We start from the raw sequence: 25,392 nt of genomic DNA on the forward strand, positions 1-25,392 counted from the left end.
TACAAGAACATACTGATCAGTCCCCCCTCTGGGAGTCTCTCCTTTCTTCTGCATCCCTACGCACTCTAGACTACCCATTTCCCTTCTGTTTCGTAGTAGCTAGCCAGCGGTGTACGGAGAACTGACATCCTTGCAAAAAATTGCGCAACCGGGCGGCTGGGAGAATTTTGTCCCGACGGCTCCCCGTCTCTCTAGCCCCCAGGCTAGCGGCTGCGTCTGTATGCGTCCCCGCGCAGCCGCAGTTCCGGGGAGTGGGCAGGGCCGACTTTTGGCGGCGTTTGGCGCAGCCCGAGAGGCGGCTGCACGTGCGGGCGGGTGCGATGCGTCACTGACCGGTGAGGCGCTGCCGGGTTTAGGGGTGGGGGGAGGTCGGCCTCCTTCCGGAGCTTGCAGCTGCGCCCCTTCTAAGTTAGTGTGCCGAGCAGGGGAGCGGCCGTGGGGAGAGCGTGTGTCACGACGTTCACCAAGCAGGAGGCGGCCCGTGCGGGCGGCCTCTGGCAGTGGGGTTGGCGAGGGTGAAGCGGTCTCGGCTAGAAGGGAAAAATTAGAGGAAAGGAACGCCGGACTTCCCGGCTCGGCCTGCGGGAGGGCGCTCGGCTTCCGGAGGGAAAGGGAGGAAACTGAAGGATGTGTGTCTGTCACTCACGGCACTGGGGGTCCTTTCCTCCCTCGTTCAGGAGGAACAAGGATGAATATGACTCAAGCCCGTGTGCTGGTGACTGCATTGGTGGGGCTGGTGGTTGTCCTCCTCTATGCCTCCATCCACAAGATCGAGGAAGGACACCTGGCTGTGTATTACAGGTGAGTTGCATGTGCAGTCAGCTTAAGTCCTAGAGCCGATAGAAGAGGGATCGCTAGAGTGGAGTCTAGGAAGTTGTGCTCTAAGCACCGTTCTGGAGAGTGCTCCCCAGTCCTAGGAACTGATTTCCGTTCCAGCCCCAGGGATAGTATGGGGCCAAGCAGGATTTTGCTGCGCAGCCTCCATGTGTTTGGCACTTTAGTGTTCTGTATATTTTGTTGCGGAGGTTAAGACCCGACAGTTATTTCTGGTACACAGCAAACATTCAATTACTTGTAGAATGAATGAAGGAAAGAAGGCAGTAGTCACTCCTTATGTAATTCAAGAGATGGATAAATCATTGTTATATTCCTTACAACTTTACAGGTTTTAAATTTGTAACTATAGATACTGTTTAGAAAATCTGGTCTTGTTTATGGTTATTAGATTTTTCCTTTTAAAGCCCCAGAGTGTGTGGTTATGGCTTATAAGACCATCATGACCATGGTAGTTGTTATATCCCTGGTCCTGAAGGGATATAAACATAGCATTGATGAGCCGCCTTACACTTTATTCTCAAGTTGAGGAGAGGAATGGTATAGGATTTGTTGCTCTCTAGTTGAGCTCACATAGCTTTTCCTTCAGCATAATTATCACCAGTTCCATTTTGAGATAGACTAGTAAGTGAAAGGACAATTTGTGGAGAAATTGGGTTAGTAGTATATACAAAAAGAGGTTCAAATTTTCTATCATTTCCCCCAAACCTGATATATCTACTTCTCAATCCATCCTGGGTTTTAGAAACAGTCTTCACTGTGAGCAGCTAGTTACAAGTACAATTTTATTGATAAGTCTTAGCAGATGGAAATCTAGTAAAACAGTTGATAGATAAGTCCAGACTTCCATCTAGTTGAGCATTTTCTTCCTAATAGTAAAACCAAGGAAAGAACATTTGAAGGTGTGGCTCTCAAAGAATTAGAGGTGAACTTCAAATTCTTCATCTTTCCTTAGTTATTTGTCATAGATTCTTTGCAAATCTATTTATATTCTCAGGCTAGGAAACATAAGTTTTATGAATTTACTATTGATTATGCAAAGTAGAACTTTTTTATATTTGCTCCTAAAGTGTCTCCATTTTTTACTTTTCAAGGTGGGCTTTTGTAATTTTCATATTCCAGAATTTGATGAACAAATGCATGCTCATATTCTATTTATAGTCTTACTCCTCACCCTTCACCTTTCCATGCTAGTTTTTTTTTTCTTTTCTGTTTTTATACAGAGACTTTATGCCTTCAGTATTTTAGTTGCCTTGCAGATAGATTAAAAGAATCTTGAGTCTCAGAAATTTTCTCCTTCCTTGAAAGTTTGTGATGTCTTCTTTTTTTCTACTTGATGAATAAATGTATTATGTTTTGATCTGGCTCTTGTTGTATACAATAAAAGTACAGAAACTGCAAGCCATTAGAATTTCTTTCACATGCATTTCTTAGAAGGTTAAAGACCAATCCTTTGAACCTGAGAATGGTGGTAGAGACCCAGAGGTATGGTTGGCCAAGCTTATAAAACAAGGTGTAACATCCAGCAGTTTAATTTGATCATTTTACTTTTTTAGGTGTGGCAGGTATTTTAGGGAGCAGCAGTTGTTAGCCATGAATAACTTATATTAGTGAGTCTTTAGTAGGTCAATTAGCATGAATAAGAGTGAATATTTATTGTAGCATTTTAGATTTGAAAAGAGAAAGTCTCTCTTTATAATCTTGTCAAATTGAAACATCTTTTTGCAGGGGAGGAGCTTTACTAACTAACCCCAGTGGACCAGGCTTTCATATCATGTTGCCTTTCATTACTACATTCAGATCTGTGCAGGTGAGTGATTCCTAGGGAAGCCTCCACACTGGATAGACAGGTGTGACAGGGGCAGTTACCACACTCGTGGGTGGAGGTGGATTTCCTATTGCTTAAGCAGATGGTAGTATTTACTTACATGCAGGAATTAAAGTTCAGAGTACAATTGTTATAGCACAAGTTATGAGTTTTCAGCTACCTCACTCTCTTAAAGTGTATTAGTATGAGCTAAGCAGCTTGGAAGGATTGACTTCTCCCATCTCTGTAATGGGAGGCAGCAGGTTTTCTGTAAATATTTGTTGCTGCTGTCAAAAATCAGGAACACAACTAGAAATACAAACCAATGATTATTTGGTTTAGAACAGTGTTTGGTTTCCATTTAGGCAGTATCCTGGGCTCCTGTTATCATAGAAGATTTAAACATTTATTCACTGCTTTTCTGCCTCAAATTTTTGCCTGGTACATTAAGCACAATTTTATGTGGAACCTTAGTGAATGTCCCTTCTTGACAGTATCCTAGAATATTTGAAATGAGCATCTGGTTATCAAGAAGAGTGTCTTGGCCATGGGAGACGCTTAATAAGTATGTTTTAATATAACAAGATGTCAAAACAGGATTAGGTTGTGACTACTTTTGCAAGCTCAGTGTAATCATAAATCTTTGGATTCTGAAAAAGTTTCTCTACCACTGGCTGCTAATTTTTCAGGACTCAACATTATTTAGTCTTACCCTTGTAATTTAAGTCTAGGTTTCCTGCTAAGTAAGAGTTTCTTTATGAATACTTAAATCTTCCATATTTCTTTCCTCTTTTAGGTGGGTTAGGCCAAGAAATGTGTTTATTGAAGTGTAATGTGTTCTTCCTATAGACTGATTTTCATATTGTTTTCCCATATTTATTTTATTCACTCTTCTTCTGCTATCACCTCATCTCTCAACATCTCCCTCCATTTCTTTTCCCCTTTCCTAATTAAATCTTTTCAGCCTTTTTTAGGGTCATTCAAATCCTTCTAATCTATAGCTCTTAAAGTCCTTACTGTATATTTTGACCCTCATTCTTATTTCCTTTAATAGTGTTGTCTTGTACTATTCTCCAAGTTTTTGTATTTTCTTTCCAGGAAGTCTCAACCTTCTTGAGACCAGGGATTGTGTCACATTTATATTACTGCCCTTTCCGTTTATAGTGGAAGTTCTTAAATTGAACCTATTTCTCAGGAAGTAGTATAGAGTAGTGAACATGGGGGCTAGAGACTAGAGACTTAGGTTCTGGCCTGGCCCTGCCACCAATTGGTTGTGAGACTTTGGACTAATCACTTAACTGTTGCAGATTTCAGTTATTCCACTGTGAAAGAAGGGGTTTTAATTACATGACCTCATCTTTCCAATAGCCCAAACAAAGCATCTATAATGATGTTATTAACAGTATTGTCAGACTCTTAAAGATCAGGGGCATTTTTAGATATTGTTCAAAGCAGGTAAATCTGTCCTGCCTTCTTGAAACTTGGTATGTTAAAGTCATACTGATGCAGAGACACATAAAGGAGATACACATCATAAATATTCAACAGATTTTAGACTTTAATTGCAGATATAGTAAATACAATTATATAGTAAATATATATTGTAATAAACAATCATCCTTATAAGACATGTAAATTAAATTAGTGAGAACTTAGTGTAAACTAATACATTTTGCATCTAAAAAAAATTGAATGCTGGGGACAGTATGATTAAATAGGAATGTTCTTTATATGTGAAACAGTAACATTCTAGAAAAGAATTATATTAATAAAACCTTTTTAAGAAACTTTTTATGAAAATGAGATCTGTAAACTGATTTTTAGGAATTTTGGGAGCATATTAGAAGACACAGCCCTATATAAAATAAATGGTTTAACAAACTAGACAGTTGAAATTCAAGAACATATATGACGCACCTTGGGAAATGTGACGCTCCATAAATTATATAAGAATAAAAAAGATTGCTTGGAGAAATAATAGGAAAATCTTCAGCCTTTAAAGTATATATAAAGTAACCAGAGACTCACCTTTAAAATGAATACTCTGTCATACCGGGAAACTGATTTTTTTTTTTAATTTAATAAATTTTATTTTGAAATGAATTCCGTCTTACAGGACGGTCCAAAAACAGTACAAACCCCATGCATAGAACTCCATCATACCCAGACCCCCTCCCCCAATACCCCGATCCATCACCTGTAAGATCCTGTCACACCATTGTTTCTTTCCCTCCCTCCCTATCATCCATCATCTATTGCTCTGTCCTCTGAACATATGAGAGCAAGCTGCACATATCTTTGAACAAACAATGTAATTCACATATACCTTTCCCATGGACAAGAACATTCTTTTATGCAATCTCATTAAGTGCAGCTAAGAAGTTCAAGAAATTCAACATTGATATAAAGCTTACATTCTATATTTCCTTTTTTTTTTTTTTTTTTCTTGTGTCCCATCTGTGTCCCTTTGAGCCTCCTCTCCTCCGACCTCAGATCCCATCCAGGATCATCCTTGGCATTTAATTGTCATCTATTTAGACTGTCTTTTTTTTTTTTTTTTCCCAATTGTGGAAACATGTATATAGCCTAAATTTTCCCATTCTACCCTCTCCCTAGCATTCCATTAGTGGGATTAATCACATTTAGAATGTTGCAATGCTATCACCTTCCCACCTTCCATTTCTAGAAGTTTCCCTTCACCTCAAACGGAAGCCCTACTCTCATTTCTTAACTCCCCATTGCCCCTTCGCCCACTTCTTGGAACCCCGGCTCTACTTTTCATCTCTATGGTATTCTCTGATACTTTCTTTGTGTTTACCATGGGGCTTAAATTTAACATCTTAAATCTATAAGTCTTGTTTTTCTTTGATACCAACTTAACTTCCATATGCACATAAACTATGTTCCTATACTCCATCATTTCCCCACCTTTATGTAGTTCTTGTAAAAAATTACATATTTTGCATTGAGTCCAAAACCACTGATTTATCATTACAGTTCATGTATTTTAGATCCTGTAGGAAGTAAATAGTGGAGTTATAAAGCAAAAATACAGTAGTATTGGTATTTATATTTACCATGTGATCTTTACTGGAAATCTTTATTTCTTCATGTAGTTTCAGTCAATTGTTTAGTGTCCGTTCCTTTTCAGCCTGCTCATCTCCCTTTAGCATTTCTTATAGGACTGATTACTGGTGATGAAGTCCCTCAGCTTTTGATTATCTGGGAATGTTTTCATCTCCCCCTCATTTTTATCCTCCAGGTGTTTGTGAATTCTCCAAGTCTCTGATGGTAATTGGCTTCTATTTGTATTCCATTGTGGTCAGAGAATGTGCTTTGAACAAATTCATTTTTTTTGTTGTTTTATTGAGGCTTGTTTTTATGTCCCAGCATACGGTCCGTTCTGGAGAAAGATCTGTGATCACTAGAGAAGAATGTGTGTCCCGGTGACCTAGGATGTAATATTCTATATATGTCTGTTAAAATTCTCTATATCTGTCTCTCCTTTCTTTGTTTCTCTGTCAGTAGGGCTCCCTTTAGTTTCTGAAGTAGGGCAGGTCTTTGATTGGCAAAATCTCTCAACGTTTGTTTGTGAAAAATTTAAGCTCTCCCTCAAATTTGAAGGAGAGTTTTGCTGGATAAAGTATTCTTGGTTGGAAATTTTTGTCTCTCAGAATTTTAAATATGTCATGCCACTGCCTTCTCACCTCCATGGTGGCCGCTGAGTAGTCACAACTTAGTCTTCTGTTGTTTCCTTTGTATGTGGTGAATTGCTTTTCTCTTGCTGCTTTCAGAACTTGCTCCTTCTCTTCAGTATTTGACAGTCTGATCAGAATATGTCTTGGAGTGGGTTTATTTGGATTTATTCTATTTGAAGTTCGCTGGGCATTTATGCTTTGTGTAATTTATACTGTGTAGAAGGTTTGGGAAGTTTTCCCCAACAATTTCTTTGAATACTGTTTCTAAACCTTTACCCTTCTCTTTTTCTTCTGGGAAACAAATGAGTTTTAAATTTAAATTTGGACGTTTTATTTTATCTATCATATCCCTGAGATCCATTTCGATTTTTTCGATTTTTTTCCCCACTCTTTCTTTTGTTCTTTCATTTTCTGTTCTGTGGACCTCAAGGAGGCTGAGTTGTTCAACTTCCTCTAATCTTGTATTATGAGTATCCAGAGTCTTTTTAATTTGGCCAACAGGTTCTTTTGTTTCCATAGATCTTCTATTTTTTTATTTACTCTTGCAATATCTTTTTTATGCTCTTCTAGGGTCTTCTTTATGTCTTTTATATCCTGTGTCATGCTCTTCTTCATGTCCTTTATATCCTCTGCCATGCTTTTTTTTTTTTTTTTTTTTTTTTTTTTTTTTAATTCAGTTTTATTGAAATATATTCACAAACCATACAGTCATCCATGGTATACAATCAACTGTTCACAGTATGATCATATAGTTATGCGTTCATCACCACAATCTATTTCTGAACATTTTCCTTACATCAGAAAGAATCAGAATAAGAATAAAAAATAAAAGTGAAAAGAGAATACCCAAACCATCCCCCCATCCCACCCTATTTGTCATTTTGTTTTTACTCCCATTTTTCTACTGATTTTTTTTCAATTTTTTAACTTTGTTTATCAAAAAATTAAAAACAAACAGGCAAACAACAACCAAAAAAACCCCACAACATTTCAAACAAAGCAATGGATTAAGGAAAACAAATAACCTAAAATACCTACTTTGCTTCCAATATGTTCCTACCATACCCCAAGAAAATTAATAAACCATGTCCAAACAGAGGAGTAAGAAAAACAAATAATCTAAAATAACTACATTGCTTCCAACATGTTCCTACCATACCCCAAGAAAATTAACAACCCCTAAGAAAACAAAGGAATAAAAGAAAAAAAAAACCTAAAATAACTCTATTTCTGCCATGCTTTTGTTGCTTGTTTGTAGTTCTTTGATTAATTGCCCCAAGTACTGTGTGTCTTCTGATCTTTTGATTTAGGTGTTTGGGTTTGGGTATCCATATTGTCTGGCTTTTTCATATGCTTTAAGATTTTCTGTTGTTTTTGGCCTCTTGGCATTTGCTTTACTTGATCTTTAATTTGTCAGAATTGCAGCTTGGTGGCATACACTTTCTCTAACTAACCAGCAGATGGCGTCCATGAGTCACCTAGTCCCCTCAAGTCAGTTCTCCCCAACTTTGTCTTTGTGGTGTGTGGGGATCTGATTCTTGTGGGGTCCAATTGGTGCACTTAATTTGGGTGTGTTGTTGCTGTCTGCCCTGAATGAGGGGCGTGTGTCTGAGTGGTTAGGGAGGAAGGGCAGCTTTAATAATCAGACTTCCCAGGTGTTCCCGGAGATTTAAGGCTGTTCTCTGCTGCTGACCCAAAAGTCCTTGGTATTGGCGTAGGTTCCCTGGGATTTCCAAGTGGTTCCTCCTTCCCTGCTGTGCTCTTCCAGGACCTCTGCTGAGGGAGGGAGGGCTGTGCCATGTCACAAGAATGTGCCGGCCTCCCGGGAAGCCCTGGGACGCCGGGCCATGCCGGAGCGTTCCCAGCCCGCTTCAAAGATGGTTGAATGGGACGCGTTAACTTCCCCCTTTCCGCACAGCTCTGCCCTCCCAGCTCCGGGACAATCAGCCGTGGGTGTATTAAAGGCCACTGTCCACAGCCGATATTGTGGCGTGTGAGTGGTGCTGCGGGAAAGACTCCCTGTCACGCTGGGTTTCTTCGCGTGGCTCTGTGCTATGGGTTTGGCCCCGGGCAGGAGTGCCCCCACCTGCCAGGGAGATGGCTGCAAGTCATGTGTTATTTTCTCCTTTTGGCTCCCCTTTGCTCCCCTGGGCCCGATACAATCAGCAGTGGGTGTGGGAAGGGGTATCCTCCATGCCAGAAACCGAGGCGTTAGCCCAGCCTGCTCCCGTCATATCCGCAGCTGCTCCCGGGCTTCTTTTTTTTTTTAAACAACTAGTCCGTCTCCAAACGCCAACCCACCGTTTCCCCATACCACAGCATGGCCGAGGGACTTTCAGCTGACTCACTCACTTGTTTCAGAATGCAGATTCCTGGTTTCACCAAATGCACGATCCCTGTAGATTCAGCAGACCTTGTCTGGCTGGTGCTACTCTGGAAGTGGTGTTCTGGGTCACTTTCTGGTTTTTATCTAGTATTTTTCACAGAGGTGTTTTTTTGCCCTGTCTTACCTAGCCGCCATCTTAGGTTCTCCCAGCTGCACATCTTCGGGAAACTGATTTTTAAAGTAATATACAAGATAAGTATAGAAGTATGTGGACATAGGATGGTAAATTAAAGATTCGACATTTGAAATCTTTCCTTTTCTTGGTTAGAAAATTGACCAGAGAACATTCTTCAGATTTAAGTAGGAATATATATTTTTATTTAAAGTTGGTGCAGAATATGGAAATTGAATTCAGTTAATGTTTTGAAGGAAATAAAATAATTGAACTCATTTCATCATCAGAAACCCCTCTCGATTTCCCTAGAACCGTCACTAATGTTTGCCATCACCCATTCATTTAACCGTAAAGTTGTATTTTATTCTTTTCCTTCCTGGAATTTTATATTCAACTAGTTATCTAATCTTCCTCTCTTATGTCTCTTTTATTGGCAGCTTTCAGATTACATGGGCTTTACTAAATTAACCTGAATAAATCATTATTTTAGCTTCCCATCTAGTTTCTTGCCTCCATATAAGATAGATGATAACAGCTGTATCACATATGGGCAAGGGAATGAAGTAGAGAACATATTGTTAAAAGGTTTGTTTTGTGGTTATGTGTAAGTTGGACTAGGGAGAGCCCAAAGTCCCCAACCAACATTCAGGGCCTTCCTCCTCTACCTAATACCACTAAGTTCTTTTCTCACAATTTCACCTTTCATCTAAATTGCTCCTTCTGCTCCCTACAAACTGGTCTGCTTCATCTCACCTATATACCCCATCTGTCTTCATGTATTTTAATAGGATGTTTACTGAACTTAAAATGTTGCTCTGCATCATCTTTTCTTATTTCTCCATCTCTAGACTTATCTTATAAATACTTCACCTCAGAGATCTTCTCATATTACTGCTTTACTCTGCCACTTATAACAGTTCTGTTTATACTGTTATTTTGCATCTTGATGGATTGCTTTGTAAGGATTTATCTCCTTTGCTGGGTCTCGAGTTCTTTGGAAACAGGGAGCATGCTCCCTTCTTCCTTTGTATTCCATCAAGTAGTATGTTGCTGTGTGCTTAACAAGGTGCAGTGTGTCCAGAATACACCCACTAGGTACTGACTTACTAGATGCCTTAGAGTACAGTAGGAAGTATCCCAAATCCAGACAAAAGTGTGACATGGGAAAAGCAATCAAGTACCAGATTGTTGGTTAACTTAGAGGAAGTGTGCTGGTGGTGGCACTTCCAATAGAAAGGAAATTGAATAGTCCACATGAGAGATCACTGGGACCCAAACTAAAATATTGACTATAGCTTTAGAGAAGAAAGGTTGCTATTGAGTTCAAGGGTACTTTTGAGTCGTGGACTACTTAAATGAATGCAATAGTTAACTTTTATCTTCAGTGTAAACTGTAGTATGAGCAGTGGAATCAAAGTTCAGAATGCAAGTCCTAGTGTAATATCCTTTGGTTAAGCAGTGTAGTTTGCAATCCAAGACCAGCTCCAGGCAAATACTGGACTCTGGAAGAGCAATTTTCTACTTACTAGCAAATTGGACATTTGAACCCTTTCCTAGTACATCTTGATTCGAGCATTAGCTTTAAAATATTTTCTGTCTCAAACCTTTCATTTCTACCAGTATATAAAAAGAAAGAGTTCCTATGAAGCTAATCTTTGGGGACAGAATTGTAATGGAGTTCTCCTGTACTTCTCAGGAGCTTCCAGAGGTTTTTCTCTGGGACCAGTAGTTCTTTGAAGATATGTGTCCTGAGTATTGATATTTTTTCCTCCCCAGACAACACTGCAAACTGATGAAGTTAAAAATGTGCCTTGTGGAACAAGGTAAGCTTTCCCTTTGCCTACCAACCTCCCTTTAGTTCATATGGAGTTTCTGTTCTTTAGAAAGAAGTTGTAATCACTTAGACATCTTTCACATAGGCATGATAGTAGCCTATATGGGGGGGGGGGTTCTATTCTGAGTATTATTTGAGCAAAGGCCTATCTCTAAATAGGAGGTTTCCTTCTTACGAACCATTGTCTAAAAAGGTATGGGTTTTAGTGTCCACAGACTTATTAACTTCACATATTAGCATTGTCTTATCTGCTTTATGACTTTCCTAAGGTTTGTTTTCCCATTTGTAAAAATCAGGATTAGAATTAGTTTATATAAAGTGCCTAACCTGGCACTTGACCCAGAAAGGTGCACGTGCCCCTCAGGATATGTTGGTAAGCCAGGAATTAAGGAAGCCATTAACAAGGCCTGTCTTTCTGTAGTGTCAATGTTATTTCAAGGTTTGGAAGGAAATTTTTTTTTTTTATTTTAGAATAAAAACAGATTAGTAGATTAAAAATCCTGATGAATAGTTAAAATAAGGCCACAAACTTCAAAAGAATTTTCACCTTGTAGCTGGCCTCCATACCTCTTGGGGAACCTTTTCACTTTACTTGGTTCCCTAGTGGAAGAGTTCAGAAGTGCACTGCCTTGGCTGGTGACTTCAGTTAGTTAGGGCAAAGTGTCAAGTAGCTCTTGGATTTAGGTTTAATACTGATGTGAGCTGGTTTGATCAAAACTGTTACAGAGGTGGGCTTTTGTTCACAAGAGGAGCCAGGTAAGTATATGGAGGCAGAATAATAGTGCCATCTCTGTCCATGGAATGGTCATTTGAGTGGTGATCAGTGGGGTCATTTTAATCTTTAGTAGCATATGTTTAGATTTTCCTTGTAAATTTCTATCCTGTGGTATATATTTGGTCATATAGGATTAACATGGGATTATAATATGTTTGTATTGGCTCACATTATTTCCGTTTTTTTTTTTTTTTGGTTTTGTTTTGTTTTTTTGTTTTAGTGGTGGGGTCATGATCTATATTGACCGAATAGAAGTGGTTAATATGTTGGCTCCTTATGCAGGTATGGTTCCATCTATTTTGTTGTTTTTATAATTATAATCAGAGTACTTATTGCCAAGAGATTCCCTGAGGAACAAGAAGGTACTTTTAAAATTGCTTGATATCGGTGGATTCTGATAAATTTGTAAAACAATAGTCACTGAAATATTTTCCATTTCTAGGGATGGAGGCAGAAATAGGTCCTAGAGGTTCTGGACAGGGTTGACTCTCTGCAACCATACGAGTTACTCTTCTCTGAGCAGAATGTTTCATTTTGGTTTGTTTTGTTTTATTCAGTTTTATTGAGATGTATTCACATACTATACAGTCATCCATGGTGTACAAATCAGCTGTTCACAGTACCATCATATGGTTGTGCATTCATCACCCCAGTCTATTTTTGAACATTTTCCTTACACCAGAAAGAATAAGAATAAAAATAAAAAATAAAAGTAAAAAAGAACACCCAAATCATCCCCCCCATCCCATCCTATTTTTCATTTAGCTTTTGTCCCCATTTTTCTACTCATCCATCCATATGCTGAATAAAGGGAGTGTGATCCACAAGGTTTTCAGAATCACAGTCACCCCTTGTAAGCTACCTTGTTATACAAACGTCTTCAAGAGTCAAGGCTGCTGGGTTGGATTTGATAGTTTCAGTTATTTACTTCTAGCTATTCCAATACATTAAAACCTAAAAAGGGTTACCTATATAGTACATAAAAATGTCCACCAGAGTGACCTCTTGACTCCATTTGAAATCTCTCAGCCACTGAAGCTTTATTTCATTTCATTTCTCATTCCCCTTTTGGTCAAGAAGATGTTCTCAGTCCCATGATGCTGGGTCCAGATTCATTCCTGGGAATCATATCCTGCATTGCCAGGGAGATTTACACCCTGGGAGTCAGGTCCCATGTGCGGGGGAGGGCAGTAAGTTGACCTGCCGAGTTGCCTTAGCTAGAGAGAGAGGACCACATCTGAGCAACAAAGAGGCATCATGGGGAGACTCTTGGGTACAATTATAAGCAGGTTTAGCCTCTCCTTTGCAGTAATGAGCTTCATAAGGGCAAACCCCAAGATAGAGGGCTCAGCATACCAAACCGTCAGTCCTCAGTGTCTGTGAGAACATCAGCAACAATCCAGGTGAGGAAGTCCAACACTTCCACATTTTCCCCCAGCTCCTCAGGGAGGCCCTGCATATATATTTTTATTCTCTGCCCAAATTACTTTGGGATGTGTTGCTATTTCACTCTAACCTATGCAAACCTACCGTATCTCACTTCCTATTCCAAGTTCCATGTAATTATGGTTTTTGAACAAACTGACTGTAGAAGTTTTATTGTTTAGAAAATATAGATCCTGCACCAAATAAACATCTCTTCCCATGGTCTCACATGGAAGTTGAAGTTTTAAAACACAGTCAGTTTCGACCTTTACCCTTTGGCCCCATTTAACAGTTGCTGTATGCGCTAATATTGACATAAATATCTGCCGAGCTCTAGCTCTGAGTTTCAGGTGTCACACAGATACCCAAAGTTCCAGAGACCAATCAGGTTATATATTAAGGGATCAGCATCTTAGAGTTTGGAAGTAGCCATTACTATTTTGGAATAGGTTTGACTGCTGTAAGAGCTTACAGTCTAGGGACCATTACAATAATTGTTCCCCTGATAAGCTGGAGCAGAATGGTTTTTAAGAGCAATAAGGTCATTGGTTTCTAGAATGGGAACGTAACATTTTTTCCAGTCAGGATGAGAGATTATTTCCTTATGTGCTAAAAATCTGTAACTGATCAGTTCCTTGAACCACACTGATTTGTGACCACAGAAAATTATTTTTTAGTTGATTTTTGCTATAACATGCAAAGCAATCTGAAAGCCCTCAGTTTGGGAAATGCATTTCTTGGCAAAAGATGAAAACCTACAGAGATAGAATGGTTACTGTTAAAATAAAAAGCTTAATTAGATGCTTTGGCAGACCTCTAAAGAACATTGCCATTTTATCTTTATTCTCATTGTCAAAACTAATACCTAATATGTGCATGGTATTGTGCTCATCAAGTATAATTCAGGAGATGAAGGTAGAGCTTTTGCCTTCAAGGAATTTGTATTTTTCTTAAGACATGATACAGATCTAAAAACAAAAAGTTATGTTGGGATATAAAATCATGCCAAATTTCACATTACTGGTAAGGCAAAAAATAAAACAATTTCAGAGCAGAGAGCAGGCTGTATTACTGTCAAGTGGATTTGGATCAGTTTTTAAGCATTTTCTTTGTCTTTTTTCATCTACTCTCCCTGGTCACAAATCATTGGAATGGCTTATGTTTGGGAAGACAGAAGAAGGGAAGAGATTGAGATTGATGGTTGTCTAGCCAGCTATAAATATGAAACTATTAGATTACCAATTCATTTGGAAAATGATGAAGTAAATGCATCAGCAAATGTTATTGATGGTCTTTGCATCAATTATGATTTGGAATCCAGTTGCCTCTAATATCCTACATGGGAAAACCAGTGGAGCAAGTCCTTGGATCTGAAGGCAGAAAGCAACATCCTTAGTAGGCAGTCCACAGCTTCTGATCCTTTGACACATTTCTGAAATTCTCTGGCTCCCAGTTTCCTAATATGTAAAATAAGGAGAGTTTTGTGAGAATTAAGTGCTAATGTATGTAAATTACTTGACATAAAGCCTGGCCCAGTAAATATTAGCTTCTTTCCCTCCTGGCCTGTCATCTGTTTTTACAGCCTATAAAAACTTCCTTTTTAGAGGCTAGGCCTGCTTATAATTGTGCCTAAGAGCCTCCTCCCAAATGCCTCTTTGTTGCTCAGATGTGGCCCTCTCTCTCTAGCTAAGCCAACTTGGCAGGTGAAATCACTGCCCTCTCCCCATGTGGGATCTGACACCCAGGGGAGTGAATCTCCCTGGCAATGCGGAGTATGACTCCTGGAGAGGAATCTGGACCCGACATCCTGAGGTGGAGAACATCTTCTTGACCAAAAGGGGGATGTGAAAGGAAATGAAATGAGCTTCAGTGGCAGAGAGATTCCAAAAGGAGCTGAGGTGTCACTCTGGTGGGCACTGTTACGCACAACATAGAGAACCCTTTTTAGGTTCTAATGAGTTGGAATAGCTAGCTGTAAATACCTGAAAGTATCAAACTACAACCCAGAACCCATGATTCTTGAAGATGATTGTATAAAAAGATAGCTTATGAGGGGTGACAGTGTGATTGGGAAAGTCATATGGACCATACTCCACTTTGTCCAGTGTATGGATGAATGAGTAGAAAAATGGGGGCAAAAAAAAAAAAAAAAAAAAGCACCCAGTGTTCTTTTTTACTTTCATTGTTCTTTTTCACTTTAATTTTTATTCTTATTATTTTTGTGTGTGTGGTAATGAAAATGTTCAAAAATTAATTTTGGTGTCGAATGCATGACTGTGAACAATTGAATGTACGCTTTGTATGATTGCATAGTATGTGAATATATCTCAATAAAAATGAATTTAAAAAAAACTTTTGAAAATGGTCTTTTGAAGATGCTCCCTTCTTTTACTCTCACTGTTCTTCAATTAGTTCAGGTTCTCTTTACCTCTTAAACTTTTACAGTAATTACCTCATACTTCCCTACCTCTGATCTCCATGCCTCTCAGTTCATCTTCACAATCCTGCCAAAGTGCAAATCTGATTACGTGACTGCTAAAATATAAACTGAATTGTGTCATACCCTTGCTTGAAAACTTTGGCAGTTCCCTGTTACCTCCTAAATAATGTATGGAATTATCCTAAGTATGGAATTCAAAGTTTGTCCATTAGTATTGCAAATGTTAAAAGATATCTGGAAACTTCTGTACAAGGAACACAGTTAAGGGTTTTGAGTTGTCTTGTATGTTTTCACTAGTTTGTTGACATTCGTCCTGCTGTACATTATCTATTATCTCACTATAGCTTTCACCCTGACTGAATTAGAAGATACCTGGGTCAGGTTTGTGTAAAACAAACATGGATTTTACCTCTCTTACAGTGTTTGATATCGTAAGGAACTACACTGCAGATTATGACAAGACTTTAATCTTTAATAAAATACACCATGAGCTGAACCAGTTTTGCAGTGCCCATACACTTCAAGAAGTTTACATTGAATTATTTGGTAAGTGCCTTATTTCTAGTATATAAATAGTCCATTGGAAATCTTTCTCAACTCATTTATGGATGCTATAATATTAGTAAACTTTATGCTATTTGAGCATTTCTTCTGAATTTGTAAGAGAGCAGTTTTTAAAATATTTGTTACCTTAACGTATCATGATTAAATTAAGCCAAATGTTTCTAGACAAGGAACTTTAAGAATGGTTATTATGTTCTGAAATGTAAAACATATAACTTGATAGATATTGGAAAAGCTTCATTTACTTACAGACTACATTCTGTTTTTACTGTGATAACTTACTGAAAAGTAGCTTCGCTGACAATTTAATAGATAACTTGAAGAAATTTAAAAGTCTTGAGGAGTTTTATTTTGGGGGTTCCCAAGACCTCCCCCAGGTTTAATCATTTGCTAGAAGGACTGACAGAACTCAGCATATAGTCATAGGACTAAGATTTTTATTACAACAAAAGAATACAAAGCAAAATCAGCAAAAGGAAAAGGCACATGGTGCGACATCTGGAGGAAATCAGGTGAAAGCTTCCAAGAGTCCTCTCCCAGTGGAGTCACATAGGATGCATTTACTTGTGACAACATGCGTGAAATATTATCTACCAGGGAAGCTCATTAGAGACCAAGTGACCAAGGTTTTTATTGGGGGGGTTGGTCACATAGACACTCTGCTTAGCATGTGAGAATTCCAGACTCCCAGAAGTGAAACAGGTGTTCACCATAAAGTGCATTGTTTGTATAAACAGTTCACATACAGTAAATCATTCTTGGCAATTCTGGAAATGGTGGGAACCCTCTCCAAATTTCCAGATACAAGCCAAAGGCCAGCCTTGCAGACAGGCCTTTCCAAGGATTGCAGTCTGAGGTCTACTATGTCAACTCTTCTGCACAAGTTACTTGTCATTTGTGATAATGAAAGCTCCAGGGAATGAATTATTGCTATCGGTTGCTCACCTCCTCCCTCCTGAAATTCGTAGTGAATTTTTGAGCAAGAGGCATACGAATAATTAATCCATTTAGAAATCTGCCATTGATTCTTCTTTGATGATTTGACAGCCATTGGGGTGGGGTATAAATAAACCAATTTGTCCTAATATGTCATATCATTGTCTCCCAATTTAATAATGGTGAAAGTACTGTTGAGGTAGGTAGAAAATTCATGAGTTACAAGGCCAAGTGAAGTGGCATATTATTGTCCATTCTGTGAATGCTTCTGAGTCCTTGCTATGAGCCTTTTTTCTTGTCTTTTCAAATTAAAAATAATGGTAAGGCTGAGGTTTATGAATATGAAATATAGTTATTTTGATTGAAGATAAGAATTTACTTTTTTATAAGAATCAGGACACAAGAGCCCTGAATTGAGATACTAGAAACCCAGAGTCTCTGTTTGTTGAATGAACTTAGACTAACTGCTTATCATCTTCCTTTATTTCTTTATTAGATAATGTCTCACACTTTCTCCCACATAAAAGGAAAACTATATACTTATATGAAGCAGGTTAAACTCTATAAAAGAATACTACCATGGAAACTTTAGAGCTAATAAGGATTGGTTTTGTTTCACTGTTAATAATATAATGTAAAAAAAAAAGTTGAGTTTCATGAGAGCTATTGTTCTTGGCTTCAAAAACAGATCAAATAGATGAAAACCTGAAGCAAGCTCTGCAAAAAGATTTAAACTTCATGGCCCCAGGTCTCACTATACAGGTAAGCCCTTTTCCTAAGGAAGTTCTCTGAGAATTTGAGAGCTCTTAATTTAGTCTTCCTTTCATCACACTGTTTATTCAGCAGTTATTTAATTGAAGTGCTATGGTGATTTATAGAATACCTTTCTCATGTTTGACTTTAGGTCTCTGCCAATATAAAATGCTCTAGTAGCTTACCATGGGTGGCATTTTCTCATGAACACTCTTAGAGGGCACAGACAAGCTGAGGCTCTTACAAGGAAATGAAATCCATATGCCTGCTATATGTGAGGCATTATTAAAATCCAGTAGTGGTTATAAATCAGTTATAAGAGTAATCCTTGCCCTCAGTGAGATTATGAAAAAGGAGTAAGTGTAAGATTTGAACAGTAATTCTAGAAAAAAATGGATGTCACAGTGTTAACATATGAATTGATTGGATGATTATTGCTGTAAGAGTTAAGAGTGAGAGAACATTACAAGAGTGGGACTGGGGTAGGCTATGGCTGAGTTGAGATTTTAGGTAGGTCTGGAAAAATTAATAGGTTTATATGGTAGGAATGAATAAGGAAAGTATTTCAAGTGAATACGATGGCCTGAGTAAGTACAAGGTAGCAGGTGAATTTAGCAGTGCTGGTAGTGGTAATGGGGAGATAGAATAGTGAGAGGCTATTTGCCTACTTTTCTGGATCAGTATAGTTTCAGATTGTGGGCTGAATTCAATTAGTGAATTGTAAAGTCAACTTTAGTTGTCATGACCATCTTTTAAACAAAATGAAATAGCATAGAAAAATCAGAACATGACATAGTAAAGTTTATTATTCTGTGAAACTTGTCTTTTATAAAATGGGGGGGTGGGGGGGCTGTTTATATTGGGTTTTAATGTTTTCTTGGTTCATGTTTGAAAGCCATTGCTCTGGATCTGGATTACCTGAGAAGTGGTAATGTGGCCTCTGTAGTGTCCTTTCTCAGAATCTTTAGGAGATCAGTTGATTTTTATGATGAATACTATCTCCAGCTAAGGATAAAGCTTTCTTAGGTGTTACCTGTCTCAATTCTTTAGGCTCAGTGGTGCTGCTTCTGACATTGTCCAGTCACTGTACATGATCCTGTGTGTGCATGTGCTTCTCATAAATGTGACTAGAAAGATGGGCAGGATTTTTCCTGGCCTTATTCAAGTTATGCCATTATCTCACACAAGTTCTTGAGGGTGAGCCAGTAAACTTAAGGGATCATTTGAAATGTCTGCACTAACTTGGTAAAATCCAGTTGGTTGATCCAGTCACTTATGGCTGGAGTAGTTTTTTAATTTTCAAAATAATGAATGTGACTGTCACAGATTCTTAGATTCTTCACGGATTGTTGCTTAGAGCTCTAACTCATTCCTTTTCAAAACTGCCTAAAATTCCATTCCTTGTATTACTTAGCCATTTCCCTATTGTTTCCAGTTTTTGTTGTTGATAAAGTAATAGATATAGTGAGCATTCCTGACATGTTTCCTTGATACAAGAGCAAGTTTTTATCTAGGGTAGGTCCTTAGAAGTGAAATTATATGCTAGATCACAGGATCAGCACATTTTTTTTATTGATAGATACTATCAAATTATCCTTCCAAGTGGCTGTACGAATCTTCATTTTTACTGATAGTATATGTAAATACTTGCTTCCCCGTGAGCCCACCAGCATTTAAAGCAATCACACATTAATGTTTGCCATATGGATAGGTGTGAAGCTCTGATTTACATTTCCTTGATTATTAAAGAGGTTGAGCATCTCTTGATATTTTTATTGCTCATTTATATCCTGTCAAGTGCCTGTTCAAATCCTTTGCCCATTTTTCTGCTGGATTATTTTTCTTTTTCTTACTTACTGATATGTAGTGGTGCTTTCTGTGTTCTGGATATTTTCATACACAGGTTTTATGTGTTGTGAAAAAAAAAATTAGGTGGTATGAAAAAGTAAAATTCACCAGTAATTTTAAAATATAGAAATATAGAGATAATCAATGTTAACTTTCCAAACTCATCTTAATCTACAGGAACGTATATTGTACCATTCCTGCTTTTTTCCACTAACAGTATATATGAACAACTTTCCAAGTCAAAAATATAGATTTGGGTCATCACTTTTAAAGCTTATATTTAATCTATCTCTGGTTTCCAGCTTTTTACCATTATATATGTGTTTTTTTATGCAATTTTATTGATATATATTCACATACCATACAGTCATCCAAAGTGTACGTTCAGTTGTTCCTAGTACTGTCATACAGTTGTGCATTCACCACAATCAATTTTTGAACATATTCATTACTCCCAAAAAATAAAAACAATAAAAATTAAAAAAAAAAGAAAACCCAAAACATCCCATCCTCCTCATTCCCCCCATTATTCATTTACTTTTTTGTCTCAATTTTTCTACTCATCTATCCATACACTGGATAAAGGGAGTGAGCCACAAGATTTTCACAACCACATCGTCACACCATGTAAGCTATGTAGTTATACAATCATCGTCAAGAATCAAGGCTATGGTTGCAGTTCAACAGTTTCAGGTATTTCCTTCTAGCTATTCCAATATACCAAAAACTACAAAAGGATATCTATATAATACCTAAGAATAACCTCCAGAATGACCTCTCAACTCGATTTGAATCTCTCAGCCACTGAAACTTTATTTTGTTTCATTTTTCTTCCCCCTTTTGGTCAAGAAGGCTTTCTCAATCCCATGATGCCGGGTCCAGGCTCATCCCTAGGAGTCATGTCCCATGTTGCCAGGGAGATTTACACCCCTGGGAGTCATTATGCATACATCTTTTAAGACCTTTCCAATAGATACATTCCTAAAAGTGGAAATGGGTCAAAGTGTATGCCCTTTTTGGGACTTTTTGATATATATTGCCAGATTGTCTTTTAGATAAATTTTTAGCAGTTTACACGCTGATCATCAGTGTTGGTGACCTGTAGTTCACACACATTTGCTTATGTGATTGTACCCAGATAATTAGCAGATTAATGTACACATGCTCACTCTCTCAAATCTTTTAGAAAAAATTAGTCTGGTATTACTTCATATTAACAAAGTGAGGTTGAATGTCCTAGGGTATTTATTGGCCATTTGTATTTCATTTGTGAGTTTTTTCTTGTTTTTGCTAATTTTTTTTTATTTAAAATAGTTTATCAGTTTTTATTATTTAAATAAGCCATTTTTTCATTTTGTTTTATTTTTAGAGCAATTTCATGTTTACAGAAAAATTGTGAGAAGTAGAGTTCCCATATACCACCTGTTCTAGTTTGCTAATGCTGCCCATTATGCATAATGCCAGAAATAGATTGGCTTTTATAAAGGGGGTTTATTTGGTTACAAAGTTACAGTCTTAAGGCCATAAAGTATCCAAGGTAAGTCATCAACAGTCGGGTACCTTCACTGGAGGATGGCCAATGGCGTCCGGATACTCTGTTAGCTGGGAAGGCATGTGGCTGGCGTCTGCTTCAGAGTTCTGGTTTCAAGATGGCTTTCTCCCATGATGCTCCTCTCTAGGCTGCAGCTTCTCTGCAAAATGTCACTCTCAGTTGCTCTTGGGGCATTTGTCCTCTCTTAGCTTCTCGGGAGCCAAAGTTTGCTTTCAACGGCCATCTTCAAACTGTCTGTCATCTGCAGCTCCTCTCTTCTCAGCTCCTGTGTGTTCTTCATAGTGTCCTTCTTGGCTGTAGCAAGCTCACTCCTTTCTGAGCTTATATAGGGCTCAATGAACTGATCAAGGCCCATGCTGAATGGGCGGGGCCACGCCTCCCTGGAAATTATCCAGCCTACAGTTGGGTGGGTCGCAACTCCATGGAAACACTCAAAGAATTACAATCTAATCAACACTAATGGGTCTGCTCACACAAGACTGCATCAAAGATAATGGCGTTTGGGGGACATAATACATTCAAACCAGCACACCACCCAATGTACATAGTTTCCCCAATTAACTTCTTACATTAGTGAAGTATACTTGTTTTGAAGAATCACTATTGATTGATAGGTCATTAGTAACTAAAATCCATGATTTGCATTAAGGTTTACTCTGTGTATGCAGTTCTGTGGGTTTTGATAAATGTGTAATGTCATGTATCCACCATTATGGTATCACTATACAGACTAGATTCACTGCTATAGAAAGGACCTGTGCTCCACCTATTTATCCTTCTCTCTGTCCCAACCACTGGCAACCAGTGATCCTTTATTTTTTTTACAAAAACTCTCCCTTCCCTCCTCCTCCCCTTCCCTCTGTCCCCTCCCTTGGTAACCTCTAATCTGCTTTTGATCTCTGAATTTGCCCTTTCTAGTCATCTCTCATAAGTGATATACAACTTTTGTCCTAATGTGTCTTGTTTATTTCATTGAGCATAATATTTTCATAGTTCTTCCTTGTTGCAGCATGTCTCATAACTTCATTTTTTTTCTTGTGGCCAAATAATTTTCCATTGTGTATATATACCACATTTTGTTTATCCATTCATTTGTTGATGAGTATTTGACTTGTTTCCAACTTTTGGCTATTGTGCATAATGCTGCTGTAATCATTGGTATACAAGTATCTGTTTGAGATCCTGTTTTCACTCTCTTTGGGTATATACCTAGAAGTGGGATTGCTGGGTCAAATGATAATTCTATATTTAACTTTTTGAAGAACTGCCATATTGCTTTCCACAGTGGCTGCATCATTTTACATCCCCACAGCAATTCATGAGTTCCAGCTTCTCTGCATCTTCTCCGACATTTATTTTCCATTTTTTAAATAGCCATCCATGTGGCTATGAAGTGGTATCTCACTGTGGTTTTACATTGCATTTCCCTAATGGCTAATCATGTTGTGCATCTTTTCATGTATTTGTTAACCATTTGAAGGAATATCTATTCAAGTCCTTTTCCCATTTTTAAATTGGGTTCTTTTTGTTAAGTTCCTTATATATTCTAGATATTAAACCTTTATCTAATATATGATTTGAAACTCTTTTCTCCCATTCTGTAGATCATCTTTTTCACTTTCTTGATAATTTCATTTGATGCACAAAAAGTTTTTAATTTTGATTTTATCAAAATTATCTACTGTTTCTTTTGTTGCTTGTGCTTTTAGTGTCATATCTAAGAATCAGTGGCTGAATCCCAGGTTATGAAGATTTGCTCCTATGTTATCTTCTAAGAGTTTCATGGTTTTAACTCTTATATTTAGGTCCTTATCCATTTTGAGTTGAATTTTGAATATGGTGTGAGGTAGGGATCTAACCTCATTATTCCGCATGTGAAGAGACTTTTCTTTCCCCATTGTATGTACTTAGCATCTTTGTCAAAAATCAGTTGACCATAGATATGTGATTCTGTTTCTGGACTTTCAATTCTTTTCCATAATCTCTCTGTCTGTTTTTGTGCCAGTACCACACTTTTTAAATTATTGTTGCTTGATAATACAGTATGAAGTTGGGAAATGTGAATCCTCCAAACTGGTTCTTCTTTTTCAAGATTGTTATTTGGGGCCCCTTGCAGTTCCATATAAAATTTTTTTCCCCTTTCCAATATGGATGTCTTTTCTTTCTTTCTTTCTTTCTTTTTTTTTTTTTTTAACATTTTTTAAATTAAAATTGTGGCAGTGGCACAAAGATAGACATACTGATCAATGGAATCAAATTGAGAGTTTGGAAATAGACCCGCAGATCCATGGTCAACTGATATTTGATAAGATACCCAAATCCACCGAACTGGGATAGAACAGTGTATTCAACAAATGGGACTGGGAGAACTGGATATCCATATCCAAAAGAATGAAAGAGTACCTCTACTTCACACCCTGTATAACAATTAACTCAAAGTGGACAAAGACCTCAATATAAGATACAGTACCATAAAAGTCCTAGAAGATAATGTAGGGAAACATCTTCAAGACCTAGTATTAGGGGGTTGCTTCGCAACAAAAGAAAAAACAGAAAAATAGGATCTCCTCAAAATCAAAAGCTTATGTTCCACAAAGGAATTTGTCAAAGGTGAGGATGCAGCCAACACTAGGGGAGAAAATATTTGGAAACCATGTATCTAGTAAGAGACTGATATCTGGCATATATCAAGAAATCCTACAACTCAATGACAATAGTACAAATAGTCCAATTATGAAATAGGCAAAAGATATGAAAAGGCATTTTTCCAAAGAGGAAATACAAAAGACTTAAAACACATGAAAAAATGTTCATCTTCACTAGCTATTAGGAAAATCCAAATCAAAGCCACAATGAGATATCATTTCATACCAATAAGAATGGCTGCCATTAAACAAACTGGAAACTACAGATGCTTGAGAGGATGTAGAGAATTTGTAATTCCTATTCATTGCTGGTGAGACTGTATAATTTATCACAGTGTTTAGGTTCTCAATTTTCTTACTGGTCCTGTGTCTGGTTCTATCTATAGAAAAAGTGGTGTATTGAAGTTTCCCACTATTACTGTAGAAACATCTATTGGTCCCTTCAGTTTTGCCAGTGTCTCATATACTTTTGGAGCACCTTGATTGGGTGCATAAACATTTATGATTCTTACTTCTTCTTTGTGCATTGTCCCTTTTATTAATATATAATGCCTGGGCCAGTTTGGATATATTGTGTCCCCCCAAAAGCCATATTCTTTAATGCAGTCTTGTAGGGGCAGAAGTATTAGTGTTGATTAGGTTGGAATCTTTTGATTGAGTGTTGCCAGAGTGATGTGACTCAATCAACTGCAGGTGAAACATTTACTTAAATTATTTCCATGGAGATATGGACCTTGCCCATTCAGGGTAGGTCTTGATTTAATCACTGGAGTCCTAGAAAAGAGCTCACAGAAGGAACTCATAGCAGCTGAGAAGGAAGGACAGTTTGGAGAGAAGTTAAGAGCTGACACTGACACTGACACTTGGAGATGCTTGGAGACATTTTGAGGTGCTAGACCAGAATTTGCTCCAGAGAAAGTAAGAGAGGACAAAATGCCCCAAGAGATGCTTGCTGATGCTTAGAGATGTTCGGAGAGGTTTGGAGATGCTAGCCCTGTTTGCCCCGAAGAAACTAAGGACACACAGGAGCTGAGAGAGAAGCTGAAAACCAGAACCCTGGAGCAAAGGATCAGCAGATGCCAGCCATGTGCCTTCCCAGCTAATGAGGTTTTCTGGATGCCATTGGGCATTTTTCAGTAAAGGTATCCTCTTGTTGATGCCTTAGCTTGGACGCTTTTATGGCCTCAGTATTCTAAATTTGTAACTATATAAACCCCTGTGTTCTAGTTTGCTAATGCTGCCAGAAAGCAAAATACCAGAAATGGATTGGCTTTTATAAAGGGGGTTTATTTGGTTACACAGTTACAGTCTTAAGGCCATAAATTGTCCAAAGTAACATATGAACAACTGGGTACCTTCACTGGAGGATGGCCAATGGCATCCAGAAATCCTCTGTTAGCTGGGAAGGCACGTGGCTGGTGTCTGCTCCAAGTTCTGATTTCCAAATGGCGTCTCCATAGCAAGAGTCTGTTTTCAACATCTGTCTTCAAACTCTCGTCTGCAGCTCCTCTCTCTAGTTCCTGTTTGTTCTTCAAAGTGTCCCTCTTGGCTGTAGCAAGCTTGCTGCTTCTGAGCTTATATAGTGCTCCAGTAAACTAATCAAGGTCCATGCTGAATGGGCGGGGCCACACCTCCATGGAGATTATCCAATGAAAGATCTTGCCCAAAGTTGAGTGATCACATCTCCATGGAAACATCCAATCAAAAGTCTCCAACCCAGTCAACACCAATACGTTTCCTGCCCACACAAGACTGCATCAAAAGATAATGGCATTTTGGG

At 38.1% G+C, this 25,392-nt stretch overlaps 1 protein-coding gene across 2 annotated transcripts in view; it reads left to right on the plus strand.

Moving 5' to 3' along the window:
* The first annotated feature begins 242 nt into the window (after positions 1–242).
* The window catches only part of ERLIN1 (ER lipid raft associated 1), a 50,226-nt gene continuing 25,076 nt past the window's right edge, over positions 243–25,392 (plus strand). The window contains exons 1-7 of one of the 2 annotated variants that reach the window (XM_037805035.1): positions 243–335; positions 678–801; positions 2,563–2,644; positions 10,617–10,663; positions 11,670–11,731; positions 15,735–15,860; positions 17,503–17,576. In XM_037805035.1, coding sequence (XP_037660963.1) covers positions 689–801; positions 2,563–2,644; positions 10,617–10,663; positions 11,670–11,731; positions 15,735–15,860; positions 17,503–17,576 — 504 coding nt within the window. In that variant the 5' untranslated portion in view covers positions 243–335; positions 678–688. Of the gene's footprint in view, positions 336–488; positions 802–2,562; positions 2,645–10,616; positions 10,664–11,669; positions 11,732–15,734; positions 15,861–17,502; positions 17,577–25,392 lie in introns of those variants that run through there. The other variant, XM_037805036.1, reaches the window with a different exon arrangement.

The sequence above is a fragment of the Choloepus didactylus genome, chromosome 15 (genome assembly GCF_015220235.1).
Source record: "Choloepus didactylus isolate mChoDid1 chromosome 15, mChoDid1.pri, whole genome shotgun sequence".
NCBI lineage: Eukaryota > Metazoa > Chordata > Mammalia > Pilosa > Megalonychidae > Choloepus > Choloepus didactylus.